We start from the raw sequence: 21,377 nt of genomic DNA, 5'->3' as shown, positions 1-21,377 counted from the left end.
CTTAATAGAGATGCCTGGAGGCCAAAATGTGTTTCCCGGGCCTGGGGTTCCCAGTTGCTGCTCTACAGACAATAGATTTCACAGTTTTTGAGAGACTACAATCAACATCGTGTTCTTGGCTATTTGTGTTTGCACATGCTTTAAAGAAAAAATAGACAATAAAATAATTTGGCTGGATATCAACAGGTATGGGGAATGTATTGTACAGTTAATAGTAGAATGTTTTAATAGTCCTGATCTAATGTTTCATCTTAATCTGATACACTGATCATATTTAAAACGAATAGCAAGTTCTATAGCTTTGAAATAATTTTTCTGCTTTTTCCAACCTCGGTTATTTTTCTTAGCTCTATTTTTCCTTGAAATTTAGTACTTTAGGCACTGAAACAGCCTTGGTCGCCCTGTATGATGACCTTTGTCGGGAGAGGGACAGGGGGAGTGTGACCCTGTTGATTCTCCTTGATCTCTCAGCGGCGTTTGATACCATCGACCATGGTATCCTTCTGGGGAGGCTCGCGGAGTTGGGAGTTGGGGGCACTGCTTGGCAGTGGCTCTGCTCCTACTTAGCGGATCTTCGCCAGAAGGTAGTGCTTGGGGAACATTGCTCGACACCCTGGACTCTCCATTGTGGAGTCCCTCAGGGGTCGGTCTTGTCCCCCATGCTCTTTAACATCTACATGCAGCCTCTGGGTGCGGTCATCAGGAGTTTTGGAGTGCGTTGCCATCAGTACGCTGATGACACGCAACTCTACTTCTCCTTTTCACCTTCTTCAGGTGAGGCTGTTGATGTGCTGAACCGTTGCCTAACCGCGATAATGGACTGGATGAGAGCTAATAAACTGAAACTTAATCCAGACAAGACTGAGACACTGTTGGTGAGCTCTTTACCTGCCCAGATGGTGGATGTTCATCCTGTTCTAGATGGGGTTACACTCCCATTGAAGGAACAGGTTCGTAGCTTGGGGGTCCTTTTTGACCCTTCCTTGTCGCTTGAGGCTCAAGTGGCCTCGGTGGCACGGAATGCGTTTTACCATCTTCGCTTAGTAGCCCAACTACGCCCCTATCTGGACAGTGACGATCTCGCCTCAGTTGTTCACGCTCTGGTAACCTCTAGACTGGACTACTGTAATGCGCTCTATGTAGGGCTGCCCTTGAAGACCGTTCGGAAACTTCAGCTAGTGCAAAATGCGGCAGCCAGGTTGTTAACGAGGACCCGCTGGTCTGCGCATATAACACCTGTCCTGGCCCGCCTGCACTGGCTGCCTATTTGTTTCCGAGCCAGATTCAAGGTGTTGGTTTTGACCTATAAAGCCTTACACGGTGTGGGACCACAATACCTTGTGGAATGCCTCTCCCGCTATGAACCTACCCGTTCACTTCGTTCAATATCCAAGGCCCTCCTCCGGGTACCAACTCATCAGGATGCCCGGAGGATTGTTATTAGATCTAGGGCCTTTTCTGTAGTGGCCCCTGAACTGTGGAACAGCCTACCTGTGGAGATACGCCTGGCACCTTCGGTACTTTCTTTTAGGCGCCAGGTTAAGACCTGGCTATACTCCCAGGCATTTTAATGTTCAATGTGTTTCATTTAATTTTTTTTTTTCGTTTAACTTGTTGCTGATTTTATTGTAATTTTATTGTAATATTGTATTTTAATCTTGTTTTGTTCACCGCCCAGAGAGCTATTCGCTATGGGCGGTTTAAAAATGAAATAAATAAATAAATAAATACCTGCTATCTTTCATACAAGCTTATAAAATGTAATACTTATTTAGCTTCACATCTATCTTGCCTGTGTACAAGTCTGTACTTTCCCTCTGCAGATGCCCACTCCTCATGCAGACCTTGGGAGCAGGGCCAGCAGCAGGGCCCCATGCTTCTTGATTTCATGAGCCCCCCTTCGTTTGATAAACATATGAAGGAGGCTACAGTCTGCCTGACTTCTGGTTCTTTAGATCCCTCCCCCCGGGTAGAAAATGATGGGGAAATTTAGCATTTTAGCATAGATGTGATAGTATAACAGCAGGTTTCTCCCCTTCTTTACCAGGTACTCTCTTTCCACCCCACTCACTCACAGGGTAGCTGAAAAGTGGATATCATGTCTTTGGCATTTGATATAAACCTGGAAGTTTCCTGTCCAGGCAATAAGATGAGTTACTCTAGGATTTGGTTTCTGTGGATCTTTAAAGTTCATAGAACTGCATGTTTACTTTAATTTTTTTCTTTTGAATTATCAAAGTATATTTCTTTAGATCTAGGGAATCCCTGTGTGTGCAGAAACTGTGTAACAGTATTTTTGGGTAGCCCTCTGTCACTCTCAAATTGATAGCCACTTGACCACCCTGTTGGAGAGAATGGTGACATTGGTAGCTAAGTTTTCGCCATTCATTACTGCTTACAGTTGTTTCATTGGAGCAATATGAGTACCAGTATAAATTGTCAGAAGCGTATCAACTACTGTAAAATGCTATAGCAGCCGCCAGAATTTAAATGCTTATATTCACATTTCCAATGTGTCTTCCGTTGTTGTGTGTTTGCCTTCATACCCGAGATCGGTCTCGTACTATGTAATGTCCTTTTGAAAATATCTGCACATACTGCTGATTATGCCTAAAACATACAATACTGAGGGAACACCATGTGATGACATGCTGTGTTTGTTCTAGCTGTGGATAGATGGCGGTGGAGCCCCTCCTCTATCACCTCAAGAAAAAGAGGAAGACTTTTTTGCATCACACGTTTCTCCTCGGGTATAGAATAAGTTGAATTTTGCTTCTTAAGTCTCTGGTATTTCTCATATAGTTCTCTTCAATATCTGTTGTAGTCCATGCATGAATGTACCCTAAATATCCCATCTACTATCACAAGAGGGCCAAGGATCCATGCCCTTCTTGACCACCATAGCTGAGGATGATAGGATGGGGACTTGTCCACAGCACAGGCAATACCTCCTTGTGTCTCTGCAAGGATGAGGCTTATCTATTCAGCAACAACATAGATGAAGTCTGTGCTGACACAGCATGCAATACCCACAGTTAATAATAGTAATAACTGGCAAGTTAAGTCCCTAACTTTCCATTCTGCACTGGTGACAAGAAACGCATTCAGCATCCTTGTGTAGGTCTGATTGTTTAATATGTGACCTATAAGATAATGTTAGATGTATAAATGCATCACTTTTTCTCAGTCTTGTAACAGTTATTGCTATCATTATTTATGCAAAATACAACGCTTTGTGGCTAAACGTAGCAAATTCAAAATAAAATTATATTGATTTTAAATCATTTTATGGGGTTGTTGAATTTAAGGAATTGACAGGCTTCTGATCTAATTCCATAACGTTATGTAAGCTAATAGTGAAATATTCTAATATAGCAAGTTATGGCATAACTGTTTGAGTCCTTTAGAGCTAAAACCTAATAGATAATTCGTCTATCTATTTTTCTTAATGTTTTAAAAAGCATACTTAGGCATTTTAGATTCTAAAATATGTCACTATAGATTAAATGTCAGTATGTATATTGAGTTTAGCCATTATCTTATCTAGTTGCTTTGGGCTTACTCCAAATAGGTAGCTGTAACTAGTTTTTTTCTTTTTTGTAGGTTGTTAACATAGAATGGGAGTCATCACATCAGGATACAATTAATCTAAAGCAGACTTCTTCAGAAAATGATTCAGAAAGCAAAGAAGGTAGAGTTTGAAGATGAGAGAAAAATTTTACACTGAAGTTAAGCTTTCTTTGCTACCATTTACTTTTATGTCCTTAGTTTTTGTTATATTCACTAATAGGCAAAAAACCTTGCGGTTTAAGAATGTACCTATAGCCCACAGATATTTTTTTCAAACTTTAAAAAGCAGGGAAATTGGACAGCTATAATGAATGCACCAGGGGAGCAGGAAACCTGACCTCCTCTCTGAGATATTGTACTGCCCTACAAATTTGTCAAAATGCAAACACAATTTGGGTTGGTCTTTCACAGTCCAATCCACTTGCTGTGTAGCTTGGAAGAATTTGGTAACATGTGGGCAGAGGAGGAGGAAGAAGGAAGAGGGGAGGGGAGGAGGAAGGGAGAGGAAAGGGGAAGGAGGGGAAAGGCAGGTCATAATTTGTATGCTTATTGAGTTCAATGGGGTTTACTCCTATGCAGTCATAGTTAGGATAGGTAAAACTGATCATGGGGAGGAGGAGGGGGAAGGAGTGGATTGGATGGGGAGGGAAGGGTCAGGAGGGAGGGGATAGGAGGGAGGATAAGAGTGTGGGTTTGTTCATTTGCATACTTTTTGAGTTCAGTGGGATTTTTTCTGTGAAATCATGTTTGAAATGGAAATGGACTGCCTTCAAGTCAATCCCAACATATGGCGACCATTTGAATAGGGTCTTCATGGTCAACGGTATTCAGAGATGGTTTTACCATTGCCTTCCTCTGAGGCTGAGAGGCAGCGACTGGCCGAAGGTCACCCAGTCAGTTTCATGGCTGTGTGGGGATTCGAACCCTGGTCTTCGGTCGTAGTCCAACACTGACCAGGGGGAGGGGCAGGGAGGGGAGGAGATTGGATGGGTGGACGGGCGCTGGGCAGGGGGGAAGCCCCTTTCCTTTCCAAAAGGAAAACATTGTGAACAGTATCATTGCTTTTCAGGGTTTCCTCCACCTTTTTATTCTACAGCAGGCACATGTAGCCTATCAGACTAATTTAAACCAAAGTTGTCACTGGCTACATCCATACCAGGCCTTTATTTCACTTTGGACAGTAATGGATTCTCCCAAAGAATCCTGGGAAGTGTAGTTAGTGAAGGGTGCTGAGAGTTGCTAGGAGACGCCCTGTTCCCCTCACAGACCTTCAGTCAGAGCGGCTGACTGTTAAACCACTGTGGCCACTGAAGCTCTGTCACTGGAATAGGAGTCTCCTCTCAGCACCCTTCACAAACTACACGTCCCAGGATTCTTTGGGAGAAGCCATGACTCTCTCAAGTGAAATCAAAGTCTGGTGTCGGTGTGGCCCCCTGATTAGGCAAGACCAGCAGCTGTGAGCCTGGCTTTTAGAACACTGACAGTTGGTTCTTACTGAGCATGCCCAACACTATCAATGGGTTCAAGCCACAATTTCTTTAATTAATTAAAAATGAGCCAGGCATTTTTTTAACTTTTAAACTGCAGAAGATGAAGGTCAGAGTATGGGGCAAGGTCAGTAATAGGATTACAGGTCCTCTGTGAGCATAGACTATTTTTAATGAATTTCAACAGACTATGAACTCTGAGAGAAAAAAGTCCAACAGGGCTGTGGTGTTTTTTAGACTTTGAACTCCCTGACTGTTTTGTGTATCGCCATGAAAATTTACAGGGTTGTTAAGCATTTCTGAGTTCAGGACTATAAGTTTTGTAAGGTTTTGCTTTGAAATGAGCTTATGGGAAGCATCAGAATGGCATGGGGGGTATTTTCAATTTAACATTGCGGAATGTGAAAAATCCATGCTGGCTATAGTATACAGCCACTCTTCTGGCTGTATAATTATTACATGTGTGATAGCAGTAGATGCTAAATAGCAGTATTTTGCAGTTGATAACGTAGCAGGCTTATGCATAATAGTACTCGTTTATGTTGCTTTATGAAGACTATTTTAGTGTTATTGCCACTACAGCTCAAACACAGCTTCTCAAAACTTCAGACATGGTAAAAATGTAGTATACTTATCCAAAGTTTGTTGCTCACTTGCCTATTTTAATCAGTTTAAAACTATGCAAAAGAGTTCCAACTGTGCTTGAATTTGTTATGAAAAGGTGGAAAAGGTTCATTGAGTGTGGGACATCAAGTAGCTGGGGGGGAGAGTGTGTGTCTGTGAGAAAACTGTTTTTAAAGCAAGATGTTTTCTTATACCATTCTAAAAGACATTTTTCCATAATGTTTTTCTGTATCTAGAAGACCCTGAACACGGACCAAGTGTGGATTGCCTTAGTGTGTCACCACAAGCCTCATTAGGTAATGAATCCAAAACAGAAATAAAAAACCTATGTGGTTTAATGTTTATGTGTTTAAAGAGAGGTTTGGGAGAAAGTGAAAATTTTGCATTGTGTTAGCTGAATTTTCAGCCCAGTCCTAAAGAAAGGGATAGAAGCCAATGGAACACCATTTTATTTTTAGACATCACTTTCTTGTATCAACAATCCTTTTCAGTTGGATGAACTTTATGATTGTTTAGTTTCTTACAACGTTTCTGCTTTTATATTTTTCTTACGTTTATTGTGATTTTATAGTTGCTTAGATATTTTTTATACATTAGCGGTACATAAATATTTGAATAAATAAATGTTTACCAGTGGCCTACCTTGAAAAATGCAGGTAGACAGGTTTGTATGAGATCTTTTGCACTAGGTGAATCACTACTTTTTTTTGCACCATTTACTGTTACGTCTCTTCCACATAGTTCTCACAGACCTACACGACGTTATATTAATTGGGATATTTTTAGAATAGTTGTTTTCCCCAGATTGTGTATCTTCTGGCTTATGTGAAACTGTGTCTCTTTGAACATTTACTGACTGGTACCATACCCACCATATGGTGCAGGGATGGTATCTGGGTATCCTCAGCACTACTGACAGGCAGCCAGATGTGCCCTTTTTCTAAAATAGTGAACTTGTGCCCCTTTCCTAATGCTTCTTTCTCAGTCTGAGACATTTAATGTGGTACAGGGCCCCTGAGCCTGTCCCAATTCAGAAAGCAAGTGGGAGTCTGCATATTTGAATGCTCCTCCCCATAAATTTCTTCATGCAGAAAACCAACACATCTGGCAAAAACATGCTAGCTTGCCACATGGTATCTGTAAGACAGGAAAGCTTAGAAGTGCAATTTTTCCCATCTGCAGTCTGGAATAGCACAGTCCGTGGAGGACAGGACCGTACGCTTTTAAAAAATGTAGATTGGCCCTTAGGATCAGACAGTTGCCATGAAATATAAATTTAGCTGTTTATTTAAAAGACTGACCATTTTAGTTAGTGATGTGTATTTGTTTTTTATCTCTTATTTTAGCCAACTCGGAGAATGTAAATGCTTCAGGCACCGCACCTAGCAAAGGTGACTGTGGACGTTTTAGAGATCCTGTTTGGCTACTTCAGTTTCCACATTTAGTGCATCCTGTGGAATAGAGCATTATAACAGTTTTCTTAGCTTGTAATATCAATTTAAGCATTGCATCTTCCACTAACAATTTAAACAGTTGTAAATGCTTTTAACCTTTTGCCCAGCTATGTATTTGAATCTATATTTAAAATATAAATAGCTGTATGACTGTTTAATATATTCGTATTTAATGGTTTGTGTCCAATGCTAGTTTTACTCAGAGTAGATCCATTGAAATTTATGAGCATGACTAGCTTAGACCCATGAATGTAATGGGTCTACTCTGAGTATGACTTAGTTGGATACAACTTAATGTATTAATGTCCTCAAGTTGGCTTCAGTCTGGAGATCCTCGCATACTGGAGTATCCTGCATGCCTATTCATGTGAATGTGGATCTGCTTTCTTTTATCCAAACAGACGATAAGTCCTTTCAGATCTGGGAACATAAAAACATACAAAACATGCTGGATCAGATCAGAAGCCTACCTAGTAAAGAATCTTTTATTCCTGCAGTGGCTGATTGGGTGCCTCTGAGAATCCCCACAAGCGGGACATGAGGGCAGTTGCCTTCTCCTGCGGCTGTTCCCAAGCAACATGTTGCCTCTGATTTTGGAGGGAACATACAACCATCATGACTAGCTGCCTTTGAGAGCCTTCTCGTCTGTGAATTTGTCACATTTTCTTTTAGTAAGAGTAGACATGTAAAATTTCTGGAAATTTTGAAGCCATGGGGAAAAAAAGTTTTCCCTTTTTTTTCAGAAAAAATGGAAATTTTCAGAAAAATTGAAAAAATGCAATATTAGCACTTTTTACAAATTGAAAGTCACTTTGTTACTTCAAGAACTTATAATGTAATTATGTACAACTTGGTTTGGCATAAAATTATCACATTTGGTATATTAAAAGTACATTTTATTCAAAATTATTACAAACTGAATTTACTTTTTAAAATTTTTACTTTTTTTGTACCAAATGGATCTACAAGATCCTGAACTGTAAGGAACCTCTTTAAAAAAACAGAAGAAACTATCAACATTAATAACAAATAAAATTATTTATGTCTCCGCTAGTCCTCCACAGTGTCAAGCAGACATAAAGCACCCATTCCCATTAAAAGAACTGAGAAAAAGGGGGGACCAAGATTCAATGAAACATTTTATTCATCATGCTGAAATAAAACATTCTATAATCCATTTTTTCTTCATTTTTCATTTTTTCCCCAGTTTTTCCAATTTTTCAGAAAAAAACAAAAAACAGCTTCGGGGGAAAACTGAAAAAACCCCGGTATTTTTCCAGGCCTTCACATCTCTAAATAAGAGTATAAGAAAAACAAAAGAGTAGTTATTGGGGTGGGGAAGGATTCAGTCGTCTTCTTGAAGCAGATTGTCAGTGCTTACTAGATTCCCCTTCATTTTGCTCAGAAGTTGTATCAACAGGTTTAATGTTTGTTTGCTTAGATTTACCACCCTAAATTCTGGCCTGGTAACTTTTAGATGAAGGGCAAACACTAAATGTTTATAATGAGAGAGAGATAAATTTCTATGCAGACATCTAGCTTTTTAAAAGCACCCTTTTCCTAAGTTATTTGCTGAAGGTGATTCCCCCCCCCAATGATATATAATTTAAGTGGTTTCCAGGTTTGTGCCTTTTGTTCTGTCCCCCCCCAATACACAAAGCTTGTTTGTTCTTTTATATCCTGTGGGGAAAAACTGGCAACTTTGGTCAAATATCAAGAAGGTACATCTGCCAGTTGAGCAACTTCTCTGAACTGTTGTCATTGCTTTTCCACTTTGTGAATTTGGTAGTTTATAAAAATTGTACTATTCTTCTAGAGCCATTTTTTTTTTAATTTTGAAAACAAGAAATTTCATACTGCAGCATAGTGCTAAATTATTTATTAATGAAACGGCTGTATTTCGCATAAATAAAATAAAGGGAGAAACTTGGCTGGTACATCATGCTTTTGTAAAGCTTACCATTAATACCATTTGTGTGCTAGTACAACATGTAGCATAATAAAATATGTGTTGATCTTTTCAGAGATCAGCTCCATGATAAAGAAGAAGCCAAATCAAGCAAAAAAGGGGGTAAGTAATTAGGTGTTTTCTTGCTTCTGTTTTATGGGATTGTGAATCAGCTTTCTCACTGAGAGTTATGTTCATAGTTTACTGTTGTGTTTTTTGTACGCTGCCATTAGTCTTTAGGTAAGAAGGTATACAAATCCAAAATAAATATTAGGATTCACGCCCCAAAGGTGCAGAGTAGCCAGGCCTGCATGCACATAGTCCTCTTATTAAAAGCCAATTATCCTTCTGATTAGTTATTTGACATGGAACAGGGACTGAATCCAGCTCACTTTTCTTTTTTCAAACAGCCGACTTAATGGGATTCCAGTTTTGTTTGTGCATTTAAAGGCTGTACATGTAGACACCCAGCTGGTGAATCACATTCATGCTCAGTTCTCCATGTAGGAATAAGTACATAGAAGCATGTGTAGTACCTGGTTGGATTGAGGCAAAGGAATAATTGTTGTGAGGTATTATTATGGTTATGTACATCCTAGATGGTTTTTATCTTGGTAACAGTACATCTGCTCCATCTCTATGTTATGTAATTTGTAGATGAATGTACAAGCTGAAATATTTGCCAAAATAAGTATGTATTGTGCTGACATAGTGCTCCATATACCAAACATTGGCTCAGTGCAGATACTGTGCCAAAATCATGGTCTGGGCTATCAGAAGTGTGCTAAGGGATCGTGTACTGATTATCTTCTGTGCTTTCTGATTCATAGTAACCTAATTTTTGCCATGATGACTTTGAATTAGGCAAACTTAGGGCTACTGCTGTCTGTAGTTTGCCTCCAAACCCAAATCTTCATTCATATTGTGGTTTGGAGGCAAACCACAGTTAGGTTTGCCTGATTCAGTTCTCAGAAGAAAACCTGGGGTTCCCATGAAACAGGAAGTATAGGAGAAATTGTGGTGTGTTTTGGCTGTGAGGCATAAGCTGGACTTCAGATTGGCTTCCCCTTGCCATTATTGGAGCTTTTTTCCTTTCCTTTTTTTTGTTTAGAATAAGACAAAAAACACACATGCAGTCTCTCCCCTGCCTGTACAAATATCTGTCTCTTTTTAGTTTAGTTTCTGGGTTCTCCTCCTACCCCCCCCCCCCCGGGTTGTATCATTTGTTGTCATTCTAAGCGTAACATGACTTAATTTTTTGCTCATTAAAGCTTGGAGCCAAGAAAGGTGGTTTGGGGGCCCAGAAAATGAGCAGCAAGAGTTTTAATGAAATTGAAAAACAAGCACAAGCAGTAGATAAAATGAAAGAAGATATGCATGCCAGCAAAAGATCTGAGAAAGAAGAGCCATTGTAAGTGTAGCTCATTTTACATCTATGACATGTTTGCTAAGCAATACACAAACAGAATGTTTGAAATTGTGCTGAATGGTCTTTGATGCAAGGAATGTTTTAGATAGCACCTGTTTTGCTTCAGTGCCAAGTGTAACTGACAGCATTGGAAAGCAGTTTCAAAATACTAAAAAAAGGAAACACGCTGAGCAAGCTATAGTAATTGGGTTTCCCCTGACTTTGGCTACCCTTGGCCTAGGGTATCAGATGTGATGCACTCTAGATGTTCTTGAACTTCAACTCCTATCTGCCCTAGCCAGAATGGGCAGTGGTGAGGGATTATGGCAGTTGTGCCCTTCACATGATATTGGAATACACCGCCTACTTCTGCCTTAGGCAGTGTTTTTCCCCCTAGAGTAAAAGTGTAGGCACATTTTCACTCTTAGGCTGAAAAGGTATGTGTTTGTAGGTTCTTTTATCAGCTGCCAGAACCTGTCAGGAACCCTCCTTGCAGTTGTGCACAGGCTACGTTTCCTTCCAGCTTCCCTTTGTCTGGCTAGAGTTCAAGGACAGGGGGATCATGCATAGTGAAAGCTTTTTGCCATTAGATGAGTGTGACATCATTCTGAGTCAAGAAGTAAAGATTTCCTGTGCTAGCCTGACTACAGCTAATCAATAAAGAGGGCGACTTAAAAAGCTTGAGGGAAAGGGTTTCAGTTTTTGCAGACGGCTCTGTTTCACTCTGAGTTTCCAAATCACTCATGAAACTTCAGGAACCCCCAGATTTGGTTTGGAGCAGTTTGAAGAGAGCCTGCTTGCCTTGGACATTTCCTGAGTCAATCTGAATTAGCCCAATTCAGCTCAGGATTCATCTGAATCAGATGGTCTCTCCTGAACTTTGGTGCTTAGGAATTTCCTTGATTATTTACACAGAGGAGCTAAAGGCTTATTAGATCTTGCCGGCCTCCAGAACTTGAAGTTCAGGAGTATGGCTTCCTTGAAGATGTTAACAAAACTTTTGGTTTTTTTGCATAGGAACACTACTAGCTGAAGGGAAATTCTCCTGTTAAAATATCCAGTTCCTTATCAAATGGTCACTAGGTGGCAGCATAAACACATTTTAGGAGTTTCAATCAATTATTAGGACTTTCTTAAAGATGTATTGGCATGATCCTTGTTCTTGTTATATTCCAGGGTGAATGCTCAGCCTAATATGAATCAGGGATATAGATACCTTTCTCCTCACTGTGGAGAAAATACAGCAAATGACCTAGATTACCTAGTGTTTACTTTAATGCAACTTCTCCAGCGCCGGCACAAGATTGCAGGGGCCCTTGGCAGCAGCAGTGGTGGCAGCGCTACCAATGACATTGGCAGCACTGCCACTGCAGGGCTTAAATATGTCCAGCCCTGCCAGCAACTTAGCATACTGCACGTGCACACCTGCCATCACCCAAGATGGCGAGAGTGTGTTGATGCCCCTGCAGCGATCTTGGGTGATGGCAACCATGCACCAGCAGCTTGCTGACACAGTGCCACAGGAAGTTGTGCAGCCAGCCTGTGCCAGTAGTTGGGGGGGGGTTGCCTGGGAGGGTGCCTGCTGCTGCTGCACGATCCACACCAGCATTTGGTCACAGGGCACGTGCTCCATGACCCAATGCTAGTGTGGATCGTGGAATGGAAGCTATACCTGCCCAGCCCCAGCGCTGGAGGCCCTTGGCCAGTGACAGGCGTGAACCTCCCTGCATTCTCTATTACTTCTCTTCCCCCTGCTCCAAAACCAATTATTTTCAGGGACAGTTCAGGTGTTTGGAGAGAATAACACACTCAAATACAATCCATCCAACTTTCTTTTTAAAAATGTGCCTGTGGATAGAAGATTAACTTCTGAGCATTTCAACAAATCTTAGTTAAAACGTCTGTTAAAAATCTCTACTGCCCCTTAGGAGGTTATTCCAGGTAACTACATTTTACACCTTTATGAACTATATTTATTTCTGTGTTGCATTTTGACCAAACTTCTTCTTATGGCGGGTCACAAAAAAAGTGCCTTGTTTTGAAGAAGCATATTGTTCTGACATTCTTGATTTTGTTAATGCTGTCAGAGAGACATAAAAGTAAGTGTGTTTTTTGTTTTGTAATTGGCAAATCAAATGCACGTTGACTGAGCAAAAGCTTTTGCAGCTTATTTGCACGGCTTCAAGATAGGAACTTGTATTGCAGAAAGTCCTTCACTGAATTTAATCCTGTTGATATGTATTCATTCATTGAACTGTTATAATCACTTCAATTCCATTTCTTTGTTTCCTCCTCCCAGTATCTTGGAACAGCCTTGCTCTTCTGACAGATTTGATTGCATATGGGTTCTGTTGTACACTTAAGCCTTTCCTAGCAGGAAAAGCTAGAAAAGGGATTTGGCTCAGTGTGTGCTATTCCCATGAGATTAATCTTATGTCATTTGCATGCAACCCTGGCATACGTATTTGAAAAACTTCACACACATTAGAATACGCTTTTCCTCACCTGATTATTACCATTGTTGGATTGAGGGCTCGGGTGGGGAGATACTGGTTTCCATTCAACATATGTTGATTTTGTTCTGTTTTTAGGGTGTCATCTTTACGACTGGCCTACAAAGATCTTGAAATTCACATGAAAGAAGAAAAATTAAATATGGCTGGTAAAAAGAAAACAGAGGTAGAAAGACTTGGTATGGGATTTAATAGCAATAGAAGGTATGTGTTTTATATGAAAAATTTATTATCTGTTCTTCATTGCAACAGTAATCCCAGAGCAGGGTACCTGAAAGGTAATAGAATAAATAATGTAAAGCATTTAGTACTATAATTATATTAATTAAATAAATATTTGTAGATCACACTTCTATAAAAATATAGCAAGGTGATACAACATACAAAACCACAATAACTCCAATAAGAGCCTTAATAAAACAATTCATGTTTCAAAGGCCTGTCTGAGTAACAGAGTTTTCAGGTGATGTCTAACGGTAGTTAGGGATGATTCCTCCTGAGCCTCTACTGGCAGGGAGTTCCACACTAAAGGCTTGAGAACAACCAAACCTCAGGCATGGGGAACCACAGAAATGCCCCATCAGAGGATATCAGTAATCGAGGCGGAACATAAGGAATCAGACGGTCCTTAATGACTGTGTATTACAGAAACACAATCTTAAAACACTCAATAAAAACTAAAACGATCGTTAACAAATAAGCTCAGACAGTAATATCCAGCAAATAGATATGTTTTCAGCTGGTGTCAAAAACTCTGAATCAGAATTAGCAGCAGCTGTATTTCAAGAGAGAAACAAGTTCCAAAGCTGGGGTGCCACCATGGAGAATACTCAAAGGTGTACGTGTGGTCCTTAGGTGTGCAGTCCACTAAACGTGACTGATAATTCAGTTTATGTAGTATTATTGATATCTTTATATAGTATTAATCTTGACTATAGAAACTGATATTTGTAATTCATTGTAGTAAGATTCTGGATAATTGGCCAATGTGGTGCCAACTCTAGTTGACTCCCCACTCCTTATCATTTGGTTAGTGCTTGGAAGAGCACTAGTTAATACTTCACCAAGAACACAGAGATTGCTTCCACTTTGTTCCTTCCCTAATAGAAACAGGAGCAGCAAACCACAAGTCGTGGCTTAGCATTAGGTTTGAATTGGGATCGTGGTTTCTTTTGCACAAATCATGATTGGTAAACCAAGAACAAACCTTGGCTTCACGTTGTAATTTTTTGGAGCGAAACTAACTTTGATCCCCAGTTTGTTCTTTGGCTCCTGGTCTCTACATTTCTCTTTCCTAGATTGTCTTTCAGCCTGTGATCCTTGTAAGGGCTTTACTAGGGGGAATGATCATGGGAGGGTCAAAAGAACCTAGGGAAGCTCTGAGGGGTTTCTTCACCAAGATCCTCTCTGAATTGTACACAGTTGTATTGCATTTTAGTATTTGTAGTTTTTATCATTGTACATCACTTTTAGAGGCCGATTTAGTGAAAAAGGTTTGCATAAATATTGTAAATTGCGTCATTCAGAGTTTTGTAAACATTTCCTCAACATTTCCATTCAGCATTAGCACAAGGGTCCTGATGTTATTCTTTCAAGGCAAAATGTATCTGGTAATTCCCAAACCTTTCTCAGCATAGGGTTATGAAGATAAAGGGGAAATGGGTGGATGGGGTGGGGAGGGGTCTGGTACAGTTTTTTTTTAGTCCAGATGGGTAGCCAATACTCTGTTGCAGCAGAACTCAAGAATCTTGTGATACCTTTTGACTAATGGATTTGTTGTGTTATAAGCATTTGTAGGTTAGAGCCTGCTTTGTTTGAGGCCTGAAGGACACAATTTGTTTATTTATAAAAATATTTGTATACCGCTATTTCATTAAAATGTCAAAGTGGTTTACAACATGTTTAAAACAACCACCATCACCATAGAATTAAAAAAACCCATTAAAATACAATAAAAACAAAGGTCAATTGTGAAAAAAGCATGTTCTTAATTGCCTGCATAAGTCTGGTGAAACAGAAGGGTTTTCAGCCCGCACCTGCTGAATCTGTGTTGGCAGAGCATTCCAGAGAACTGGGCCAATGACACAGAAGGCTCGATTTTGTGTTGTTGTTAAATGAGCCTCACCAACTCAGGGGCAATCAAAGCCGCTTCTGCAGAAGATCTCAGTGATTGAGTTGGGATATAAGGGTTCAGGAGCTCCCTAGGATACCCTGGACTAAGTTATTTAGGGCTTTCTATTAATACAAGGACCTTGAACCTGGCTCACCCTGCAGATGGGCATCCAGTGCAGATGTTTTAAAAGTGGTGTCACATGTTGTCAACCATGTGCTCCCATCAGCAATTTGGCCGCTGCATTTTGTACCATCTGGAGCTTCTGAACCAGGCCAAGGGGAGCTTCACATAGAGTGCATTGGAGTAATCCAGCCTTGAGGTTACCAGTGCATGGACTGGAGAGGTCAGGCTCACCCTGTCCAGGAATGGCCATAGCTGATGAACCAGACAAAGCTGGTAAAAGGCAGTCTTAGCCACACTTGGGCCTCTAGTGACAAAGATGAATCCAGTAGTATCCCAAGGCTACAGACCTACTCGTTCAGAGGGAGTTTGACCCCATCCAGAACAGGTAACCTGCCTATCTCCCGGACATGGGAACCACCTACCCAAAGAGCCTCTGTCTTCCCAGGATTCAAGCACAGTTTATTGGCCCTCTTCCAGTCCACTACAGCATTCAGCCTCTCCTGATTCAGATGTTATGGAGAAACAGAACTGCGTTTCATTAGCATATTGCTGACACCTTGCTCCAAAACTCCTAATGACTGCTCCAACGGCTTCATATAGATGCTGAATAGCACAGGGGAGAGAATAGTACCCTGCAGAACCCCATAGTACAAGTGCTGGGCCCCCAAGAAACACTAATTCAGTGTTACTCTCTGGACGCAACCCTGAAGATAAGGACTGCCATAATACAGTGCCTCCAACACCCATCCCACTGAGTCAGTCCAGGAGGATACCATGATCAATGGTATCAAATGCCACTGAGAGATCAAGCAAAAGTAACAGGGCTGCACTCCCCCTGTCTCTCTCGCAATAAAGGTCATCCATCAGGGCGACCAAGGCTAATTCTGTTCCAAAACCAGGTCTGAATCCAAATTGTGATGGATCTAGATGATCAGTCTCATCCAGGAATACCTACAGTTGCTCTAGAACCTTCTCTACCACCTTTGCCAAGAAATAGGAGCTGTTGACTGCTCTGTAGTTGTTACAGTCCATTGGGTCCAGTGTGGCCTTTTCAAGAAGTGGACGCACCACTACCTCTTTAACGGCAGTGGGCATCACACCATCACACAAAGATGCATTTACTACACCTGTGATCCATTTAGTCACCCAACTCCAGCTAGCTTTAATAAGCCAGGATGGACAAGGATCTAATGAGCAGGTGGTCAGGCGCATCACTGCAAGCATCTTGTCCACATCATCAGGCCGCATTAACTGAAATTGATCCCACAACACTTCAGTTGACATTGCATTGGACACCTCAGCTAGCACTGCCACAATAGTAGCATCTAAATCACTGGAGCTGAGCGACTTTGTCCTCTAAGTGTTAAGCCAGATGATTACAGCTGGACAGCATGTGCTCCAGAGGTCTATTCCCCTGGTTAGGAGCGACCAACCTCTGGACCACATGGAATATCTCATCTGGGCAGTTCCTTAAAGATGCAGTGGAGGCAGCTGCTCCAGAGTGAGATCTACGCCACTTACGTTCTAGCCCTTGCCTATTCCATTTCATCAATCACAGCTCCTCGGTATACCAAGGAGCAAAGCGGGCTCCACGGCACCAAAGAGGGCCCTCAGGAGGGATTGTGTCAATGGCCCTACGAGTCTCACCATTCCATAGTGAGACTAGGGCCTCAACAGGATCACCTGCTCTATCCACTGGAAAATCCCCCAGAGCTTATGCATCAAATGAAGTGGGGTCTAGTCCACTAAATGGATGTCTCAGATCTTCTTTAGCACCATAAGATTCTTTATTGAGTTGCTGCAATAGACTAACTGACAGAGCTAGCAGTAGGCACTGGAATTAAGCTTGTGAAGTGAAAGGGCATCCGTTTCATGAAGAAACTTGGTCAGATGCATACAGATACTCACTTTCTGTCAGAAGTATAAATAGCAAGACTGCATGCATCTGATGAAATGGGTTTTGACCCATGAGAACTAATACCATAATAACATGCTGTGGAACCCTCTTCCAGCAGAGATTCAGCAGACATCCTCACTTGAAGACTTTATTTTATGCCCACAGGCCTATGCAGTTGTTCAAATGATTAGAGTAGCCAGTCGTTTTAATGATCTGTACTGTTTTTAAAAGAGTTTATATGTTGTTGTACACCACCCTGATGGCTTGTGAGAGGGCAGTATATAAATTTATAAATAAAATAATAAAATAAAATAAATCTTTGCTGTTTTTGTTTCATTTTCTAGGACCTTCCACTCTCTCACATGAATACCTTAGAAGTGTGTGCATTCTCCCTCCCCCCCATTGGTATTGAACTTACAAAACTATCTTCCGTTCCAATAAAGTCACTCATTCGGATAGGTCGAACAGAAGTTCCAGTATTCCTGGTCATTGTCCTAGCATCGTTAGAATATCTGGCGTCAGTCTGAGATCCATTGCTCTATAGCAGCCTTTCCCAACCAGTGTGCCTCCAGATGTTGTTGGACCACAACTCCCATCTTCCTGACCATTGGCAATGCTGGCTGAGGCTGATGGGAGTTGTGGTCCAACAACATCTGGAGGCACACTGGTTGGGAAAGGCTGCTCTATAGCAACCCCAGCTTGGAGAAAGTTTCCTCCCCCCCCCCCATTAAGGGTATTGTGGCCTAGGTGGTTTGAAATTTGATTTGTGGTATTGGGCTTCATTTTTGTAACAGGCCTTAGTGTATAGTTGTTAGATTTTTCCTGAGAATCTGATTACATTGATTAGCTTTGTTCTTTTCTCTGACTTTCTTTTTTGTCCCTTTATAAACTAATGTGGTCACCTCTTCTCTCCTGCCCCAGTGGTATTTCCCATTCAGTAATTTCAGATATGCAAATCATAGAACAAGAAACACCTATAAGTGCAAAACCAAGGAAAAAGTACAGTGATGATGATGACTCGTTTTATTCTTCCTCCAGTTCAAGGTAACAAACTATTATTTATTTGAGGATGGTATGGTGAAAGTGTTACTCAGTTAGTAACACTTTTAGACTGAACTCTTGAAAGCAGTTTCAACTTACGCAATGTACGAATAATTTAGAAAATAATAAAAGTGGAGGTCATGGATGGAGTTGAAAATGGCATTGAAAAATAAGGGTATGGGGGAAGAATGATGACAAACCTTGTTTTCAGGTGGACTTTCATGTAGTCAGGGATGATTTGATACCCTGCTCATCCATGAACTACCCTTATTCATAAATATCTCCCCTAGCCATTAAAAAAAAATCTGAAGATACTGAAGTTTGCATGATCAAATCCTGGCTTAATAAGTCAGGGTATGTGTGAGCTTGTTGCATGTACATGTGGCTCCTTTTACATGAATGAGGAAAGAAACTGAAGCAGACATTAAACCATGATTTAAAGTTAGCTTCCAAATCCTGGCTTGTTTGGGAGAACCATAGTCCTGGGTGTGCACACGATTTATTTATGGTACTTCTAAACCATCCTTCAAAATAGATCCCAGGGCAAGTTTACATATAAGCAAAACGTAATTAAAATTATAACACGTAAAACAAAACAATCAAAATAGATAGAAATCCTCACAAATAGTACACAAGAGAACAGGAGCTGTTCATAAAAGCCCTAGGACATTGGACAATCCAGTTAAATTCCACCAAAGGCCTGGACAAACAGACATGGCTTAACTTGGCCCAGAAGCCCAATGAGGTAGTGGCAACCTGTCCCTCTTTATGAGAGAATTTTGTAGTTCACCACATCAAAGGCCCTATCCTGGGTCACAACACAGTGGGGCAGCAATAATGGCCTTCCTTGCCGATTTCAGGGCCTAAGTTGGCTGATAATGTGAAGCTATGTTGAACTGTTGCTCCTGCCTTGTTTCTTCACTTGCATGAAAGGAGGAGGCAAGTAGAAGGAAGGGGGCTGCATGTGAATGCATGATGCTCATGCATATCTTGATTTATTAAGGTATGGTTTGATCATGTGAACCAGGCCAGGGTCTTGAATCAAAACAACTGCAGGTAGAGTTCTGGGGGCTTTCTCACCCAGTACGTCCCTGAGAATCTGCTGCTTATTGCTATGGGATGCTCTGGGATAGTGTACAATATGGCATGGGGAGGGATAGATTTGAGACAAAATTTGGAGATTTTTTTAAAAAAACTTACATATTATTTTCTACTCTTAAATGGGATATAATATCCCAGTCTCCCAGTGATTATAAGAAGAGCCTGCTGGTTCAGGCCAAAGGCCCATTTAGTCAAGTACTCAGTCAAGGCCCATCTAGTCAAGTTCTCACAGTGGGTCAACCAGATGTCTGTGGGTACTCCACAAGCAAGACCTAAGTGCAACAGCACTCTCCCAGCCACTGGTATTCAAAGGCATTCAGCCTCAGGCAGTAGAAGCAGAATATAACCATTGTGGCTACTAGACACTGAAGGCCTTATCTTCCATGAATTTGTCTAATCGTCTTTTAAAACCATCCAAGTTGATAGCTTTCGCTACCTCTTATGGGAGTGAATTCCATAATTCATGCTCTGTGTGAAGAAGTACTTTCTTTTGTTTGTTCTGAATCTCTCAACGTTGTTTCTTTAGATGACTTCAGGTTCCAGTATTATATGAGAGGGAGAAAAATTCTCTCTGTCCACTAACTACACCATGCATAATTTTATACACCTCTATCTTGTCCCCTCTTAGTTGCCTTTTCTCTAAACAAAACACAAATGCTGTCCTCTTTCCTCATACAGGAGTTGCAACATCGCCTTGATCATTTTGGTTGACCTTTTCTGGTCTTCTATCCAAGCAATTGTTCAGGTCTGAATCTGCTTAATTTTGGAAATACTGCAGCCTCAGTATTGGTTCCAGACCATTCATTTGGGCATTATCTGGATTAAAGTTTGAATCTGGTTTCATTGAACTGGACAGACATTATTCTTTATTTTATCTAACGGTCTTAAACTGACAGTGATAAAGTGATGTTGGTTTTAATAATGAAGCTTTTTCATTATTCATTTTTATGGGCCTTTTGCTACCTATCTCAGGTGAAATAATTTTATCCTAATACAGAGGTAGCAAACATGGTGCCCTCCGGGTGTTTTCATATTCTAACTTCCATCAGCCCCAATGGTCAAGGATGATGGGATTTGTAGCCCAGAACATCTGGGTGTCACCATCTTGGTTACTCCTGCCCTAATGTGTAATTAAGTAAGACTGTAAATTGGTAGGTGGGGGGAAGAGACATCAAACTCTGTTTTTTGAATGGTAAAACGTATTCTGTTAAAATGTGAATAAAAGTATGAATAAAAACATGATTTTAAATCCACCAAGTCATATGGAACAGTGTGTGGTGCCTTCTAAGTAATAAACAGCAGTGCCTTTGGATGGAACTAGATCAAAGTGTCACATGCCCAAGGGCACTTGTTAGCTAAATGCTCACTCTTCCTTGCACAGAAGTTCACGGGAGTCTGCAGAGCAGCATTGCATTAATGTTTTCTTTTGTCACCCAGGTATTTTGATTCATCGGAGTTGAGAAGTAGCACTTTTTCTAAGTGGGATGACAATTCTGATTCCTACTGGAAGAAAGAGAGCAACAGAGATGTAGATACAATTCTGTCTTCAAAAACTGCAGGCTATTCAGATAGGTACCTAAAGAAAATGTAACCCTTTATATGAATAGAACTGTCATGTGAATAGTTTCATCAACCAGTCAGATTAGTTTGTTTACATTTTTGCATCAATCTGCTTTTTTTAATCCATATCGAATCTTGTATTTAAATCATATTTAAGAACTTGTTTCAGTATGTATTTTATCTCAATGTATGCATTTCTAAGTCTACTTTATCATAGAATATGTATTTTTATGCATTTTGGTACATTCTCAAGACAAGAATTGTATTGTAAAATTTGGAGATATGCAAAATTTGAAGGATAATTATATTCTGGTCCTTGTTTTTGTCCTGGAGATGCAAATTAGAATTTACAAATACCAACCAACCAAATTTCTCCTCTGTTCCTACCATCAATATATTGCTGCTTTGTGAATTAGCCTAGTAGTATTAAATGACCACCCAGAGGCAAACCAGATAGACAGAAACCTACACACTTGTATCTAAGATACTCCAGTATTCAAGTGGAAAATTCTATGTGTAGGCAAATATTGACTACTGA

The 21,377-nt window shown here is 40.6% G+C and overlaps 1 protein-coding gene across 4 annotated transcripts in view; it reads left to right on the top strand.

Moving 5' to 3' along the window:
* Positions 1–21,377, top strand: part of ARFGAP3 (ADP ribosylation factor GTPase activating protein 3) — a 47,712-nt gene that overhangs the window by 15,108 nt on the left and 11,227 nt on the right. For 2 of the 4 annotated variants that reach the window (XM_061582332.1, XM_061582330.1), the window contains 8 exons: positions 3,604–3,691; positions 5,918–5,977; positions 7,028–7,072; positions 9,160–9,206; positions 10,355–10,494; positions 13,083–13,208; positions 18,059–18,181; positions 20,717–20,851. In XM_061582332.1, coding sequence (XP_061438316.1) covers positions 3,604–3,691; positions 5,918–5,977; positions 7,028–7,072; positions 9,160–9,206; positions 10,355–10,494; positions 13,083–13,208; positions 18,059–18,181; positions 20,717–20,851 — 764 coding nt within the window. Of the gene's footprint in view, positions 1–2,666; positions 2,751–3,603; positions 3,692–5,917; positions 5,978–7,027; positions 7,073–9,159; positions 9,207–10,354; positions 10,495–13,082; positions 13,209–18,058; positions 18,182–20,716; positions 20,852–21,377 lie in introns of all 4 variants that reach the window. The other 2 variants (XM_061582328.1, XM_061582329.1) reach the window with 2 other exon arrangements.

This window comes from Rhineura floridana, chromosome 8 (genome assembly GCF_030035675.1).
Source record: "Rhineura floridana isolate rRhiFlo1 chromosome 8, rRhiFlo1.hap2, whole genome shotgun sequence".
Lineage (NCBI taxonomy): Eukaryota > Metazoa > Chordata > Lepidosauria > Squamata > Rhineuridae > Rhineura > Rhineura floridana.
The sequence above is the reverse complement of the archived record's forward strand: the minus strand, read 5'-3'. Positions and strand labels throughout refer to the sequence as shown.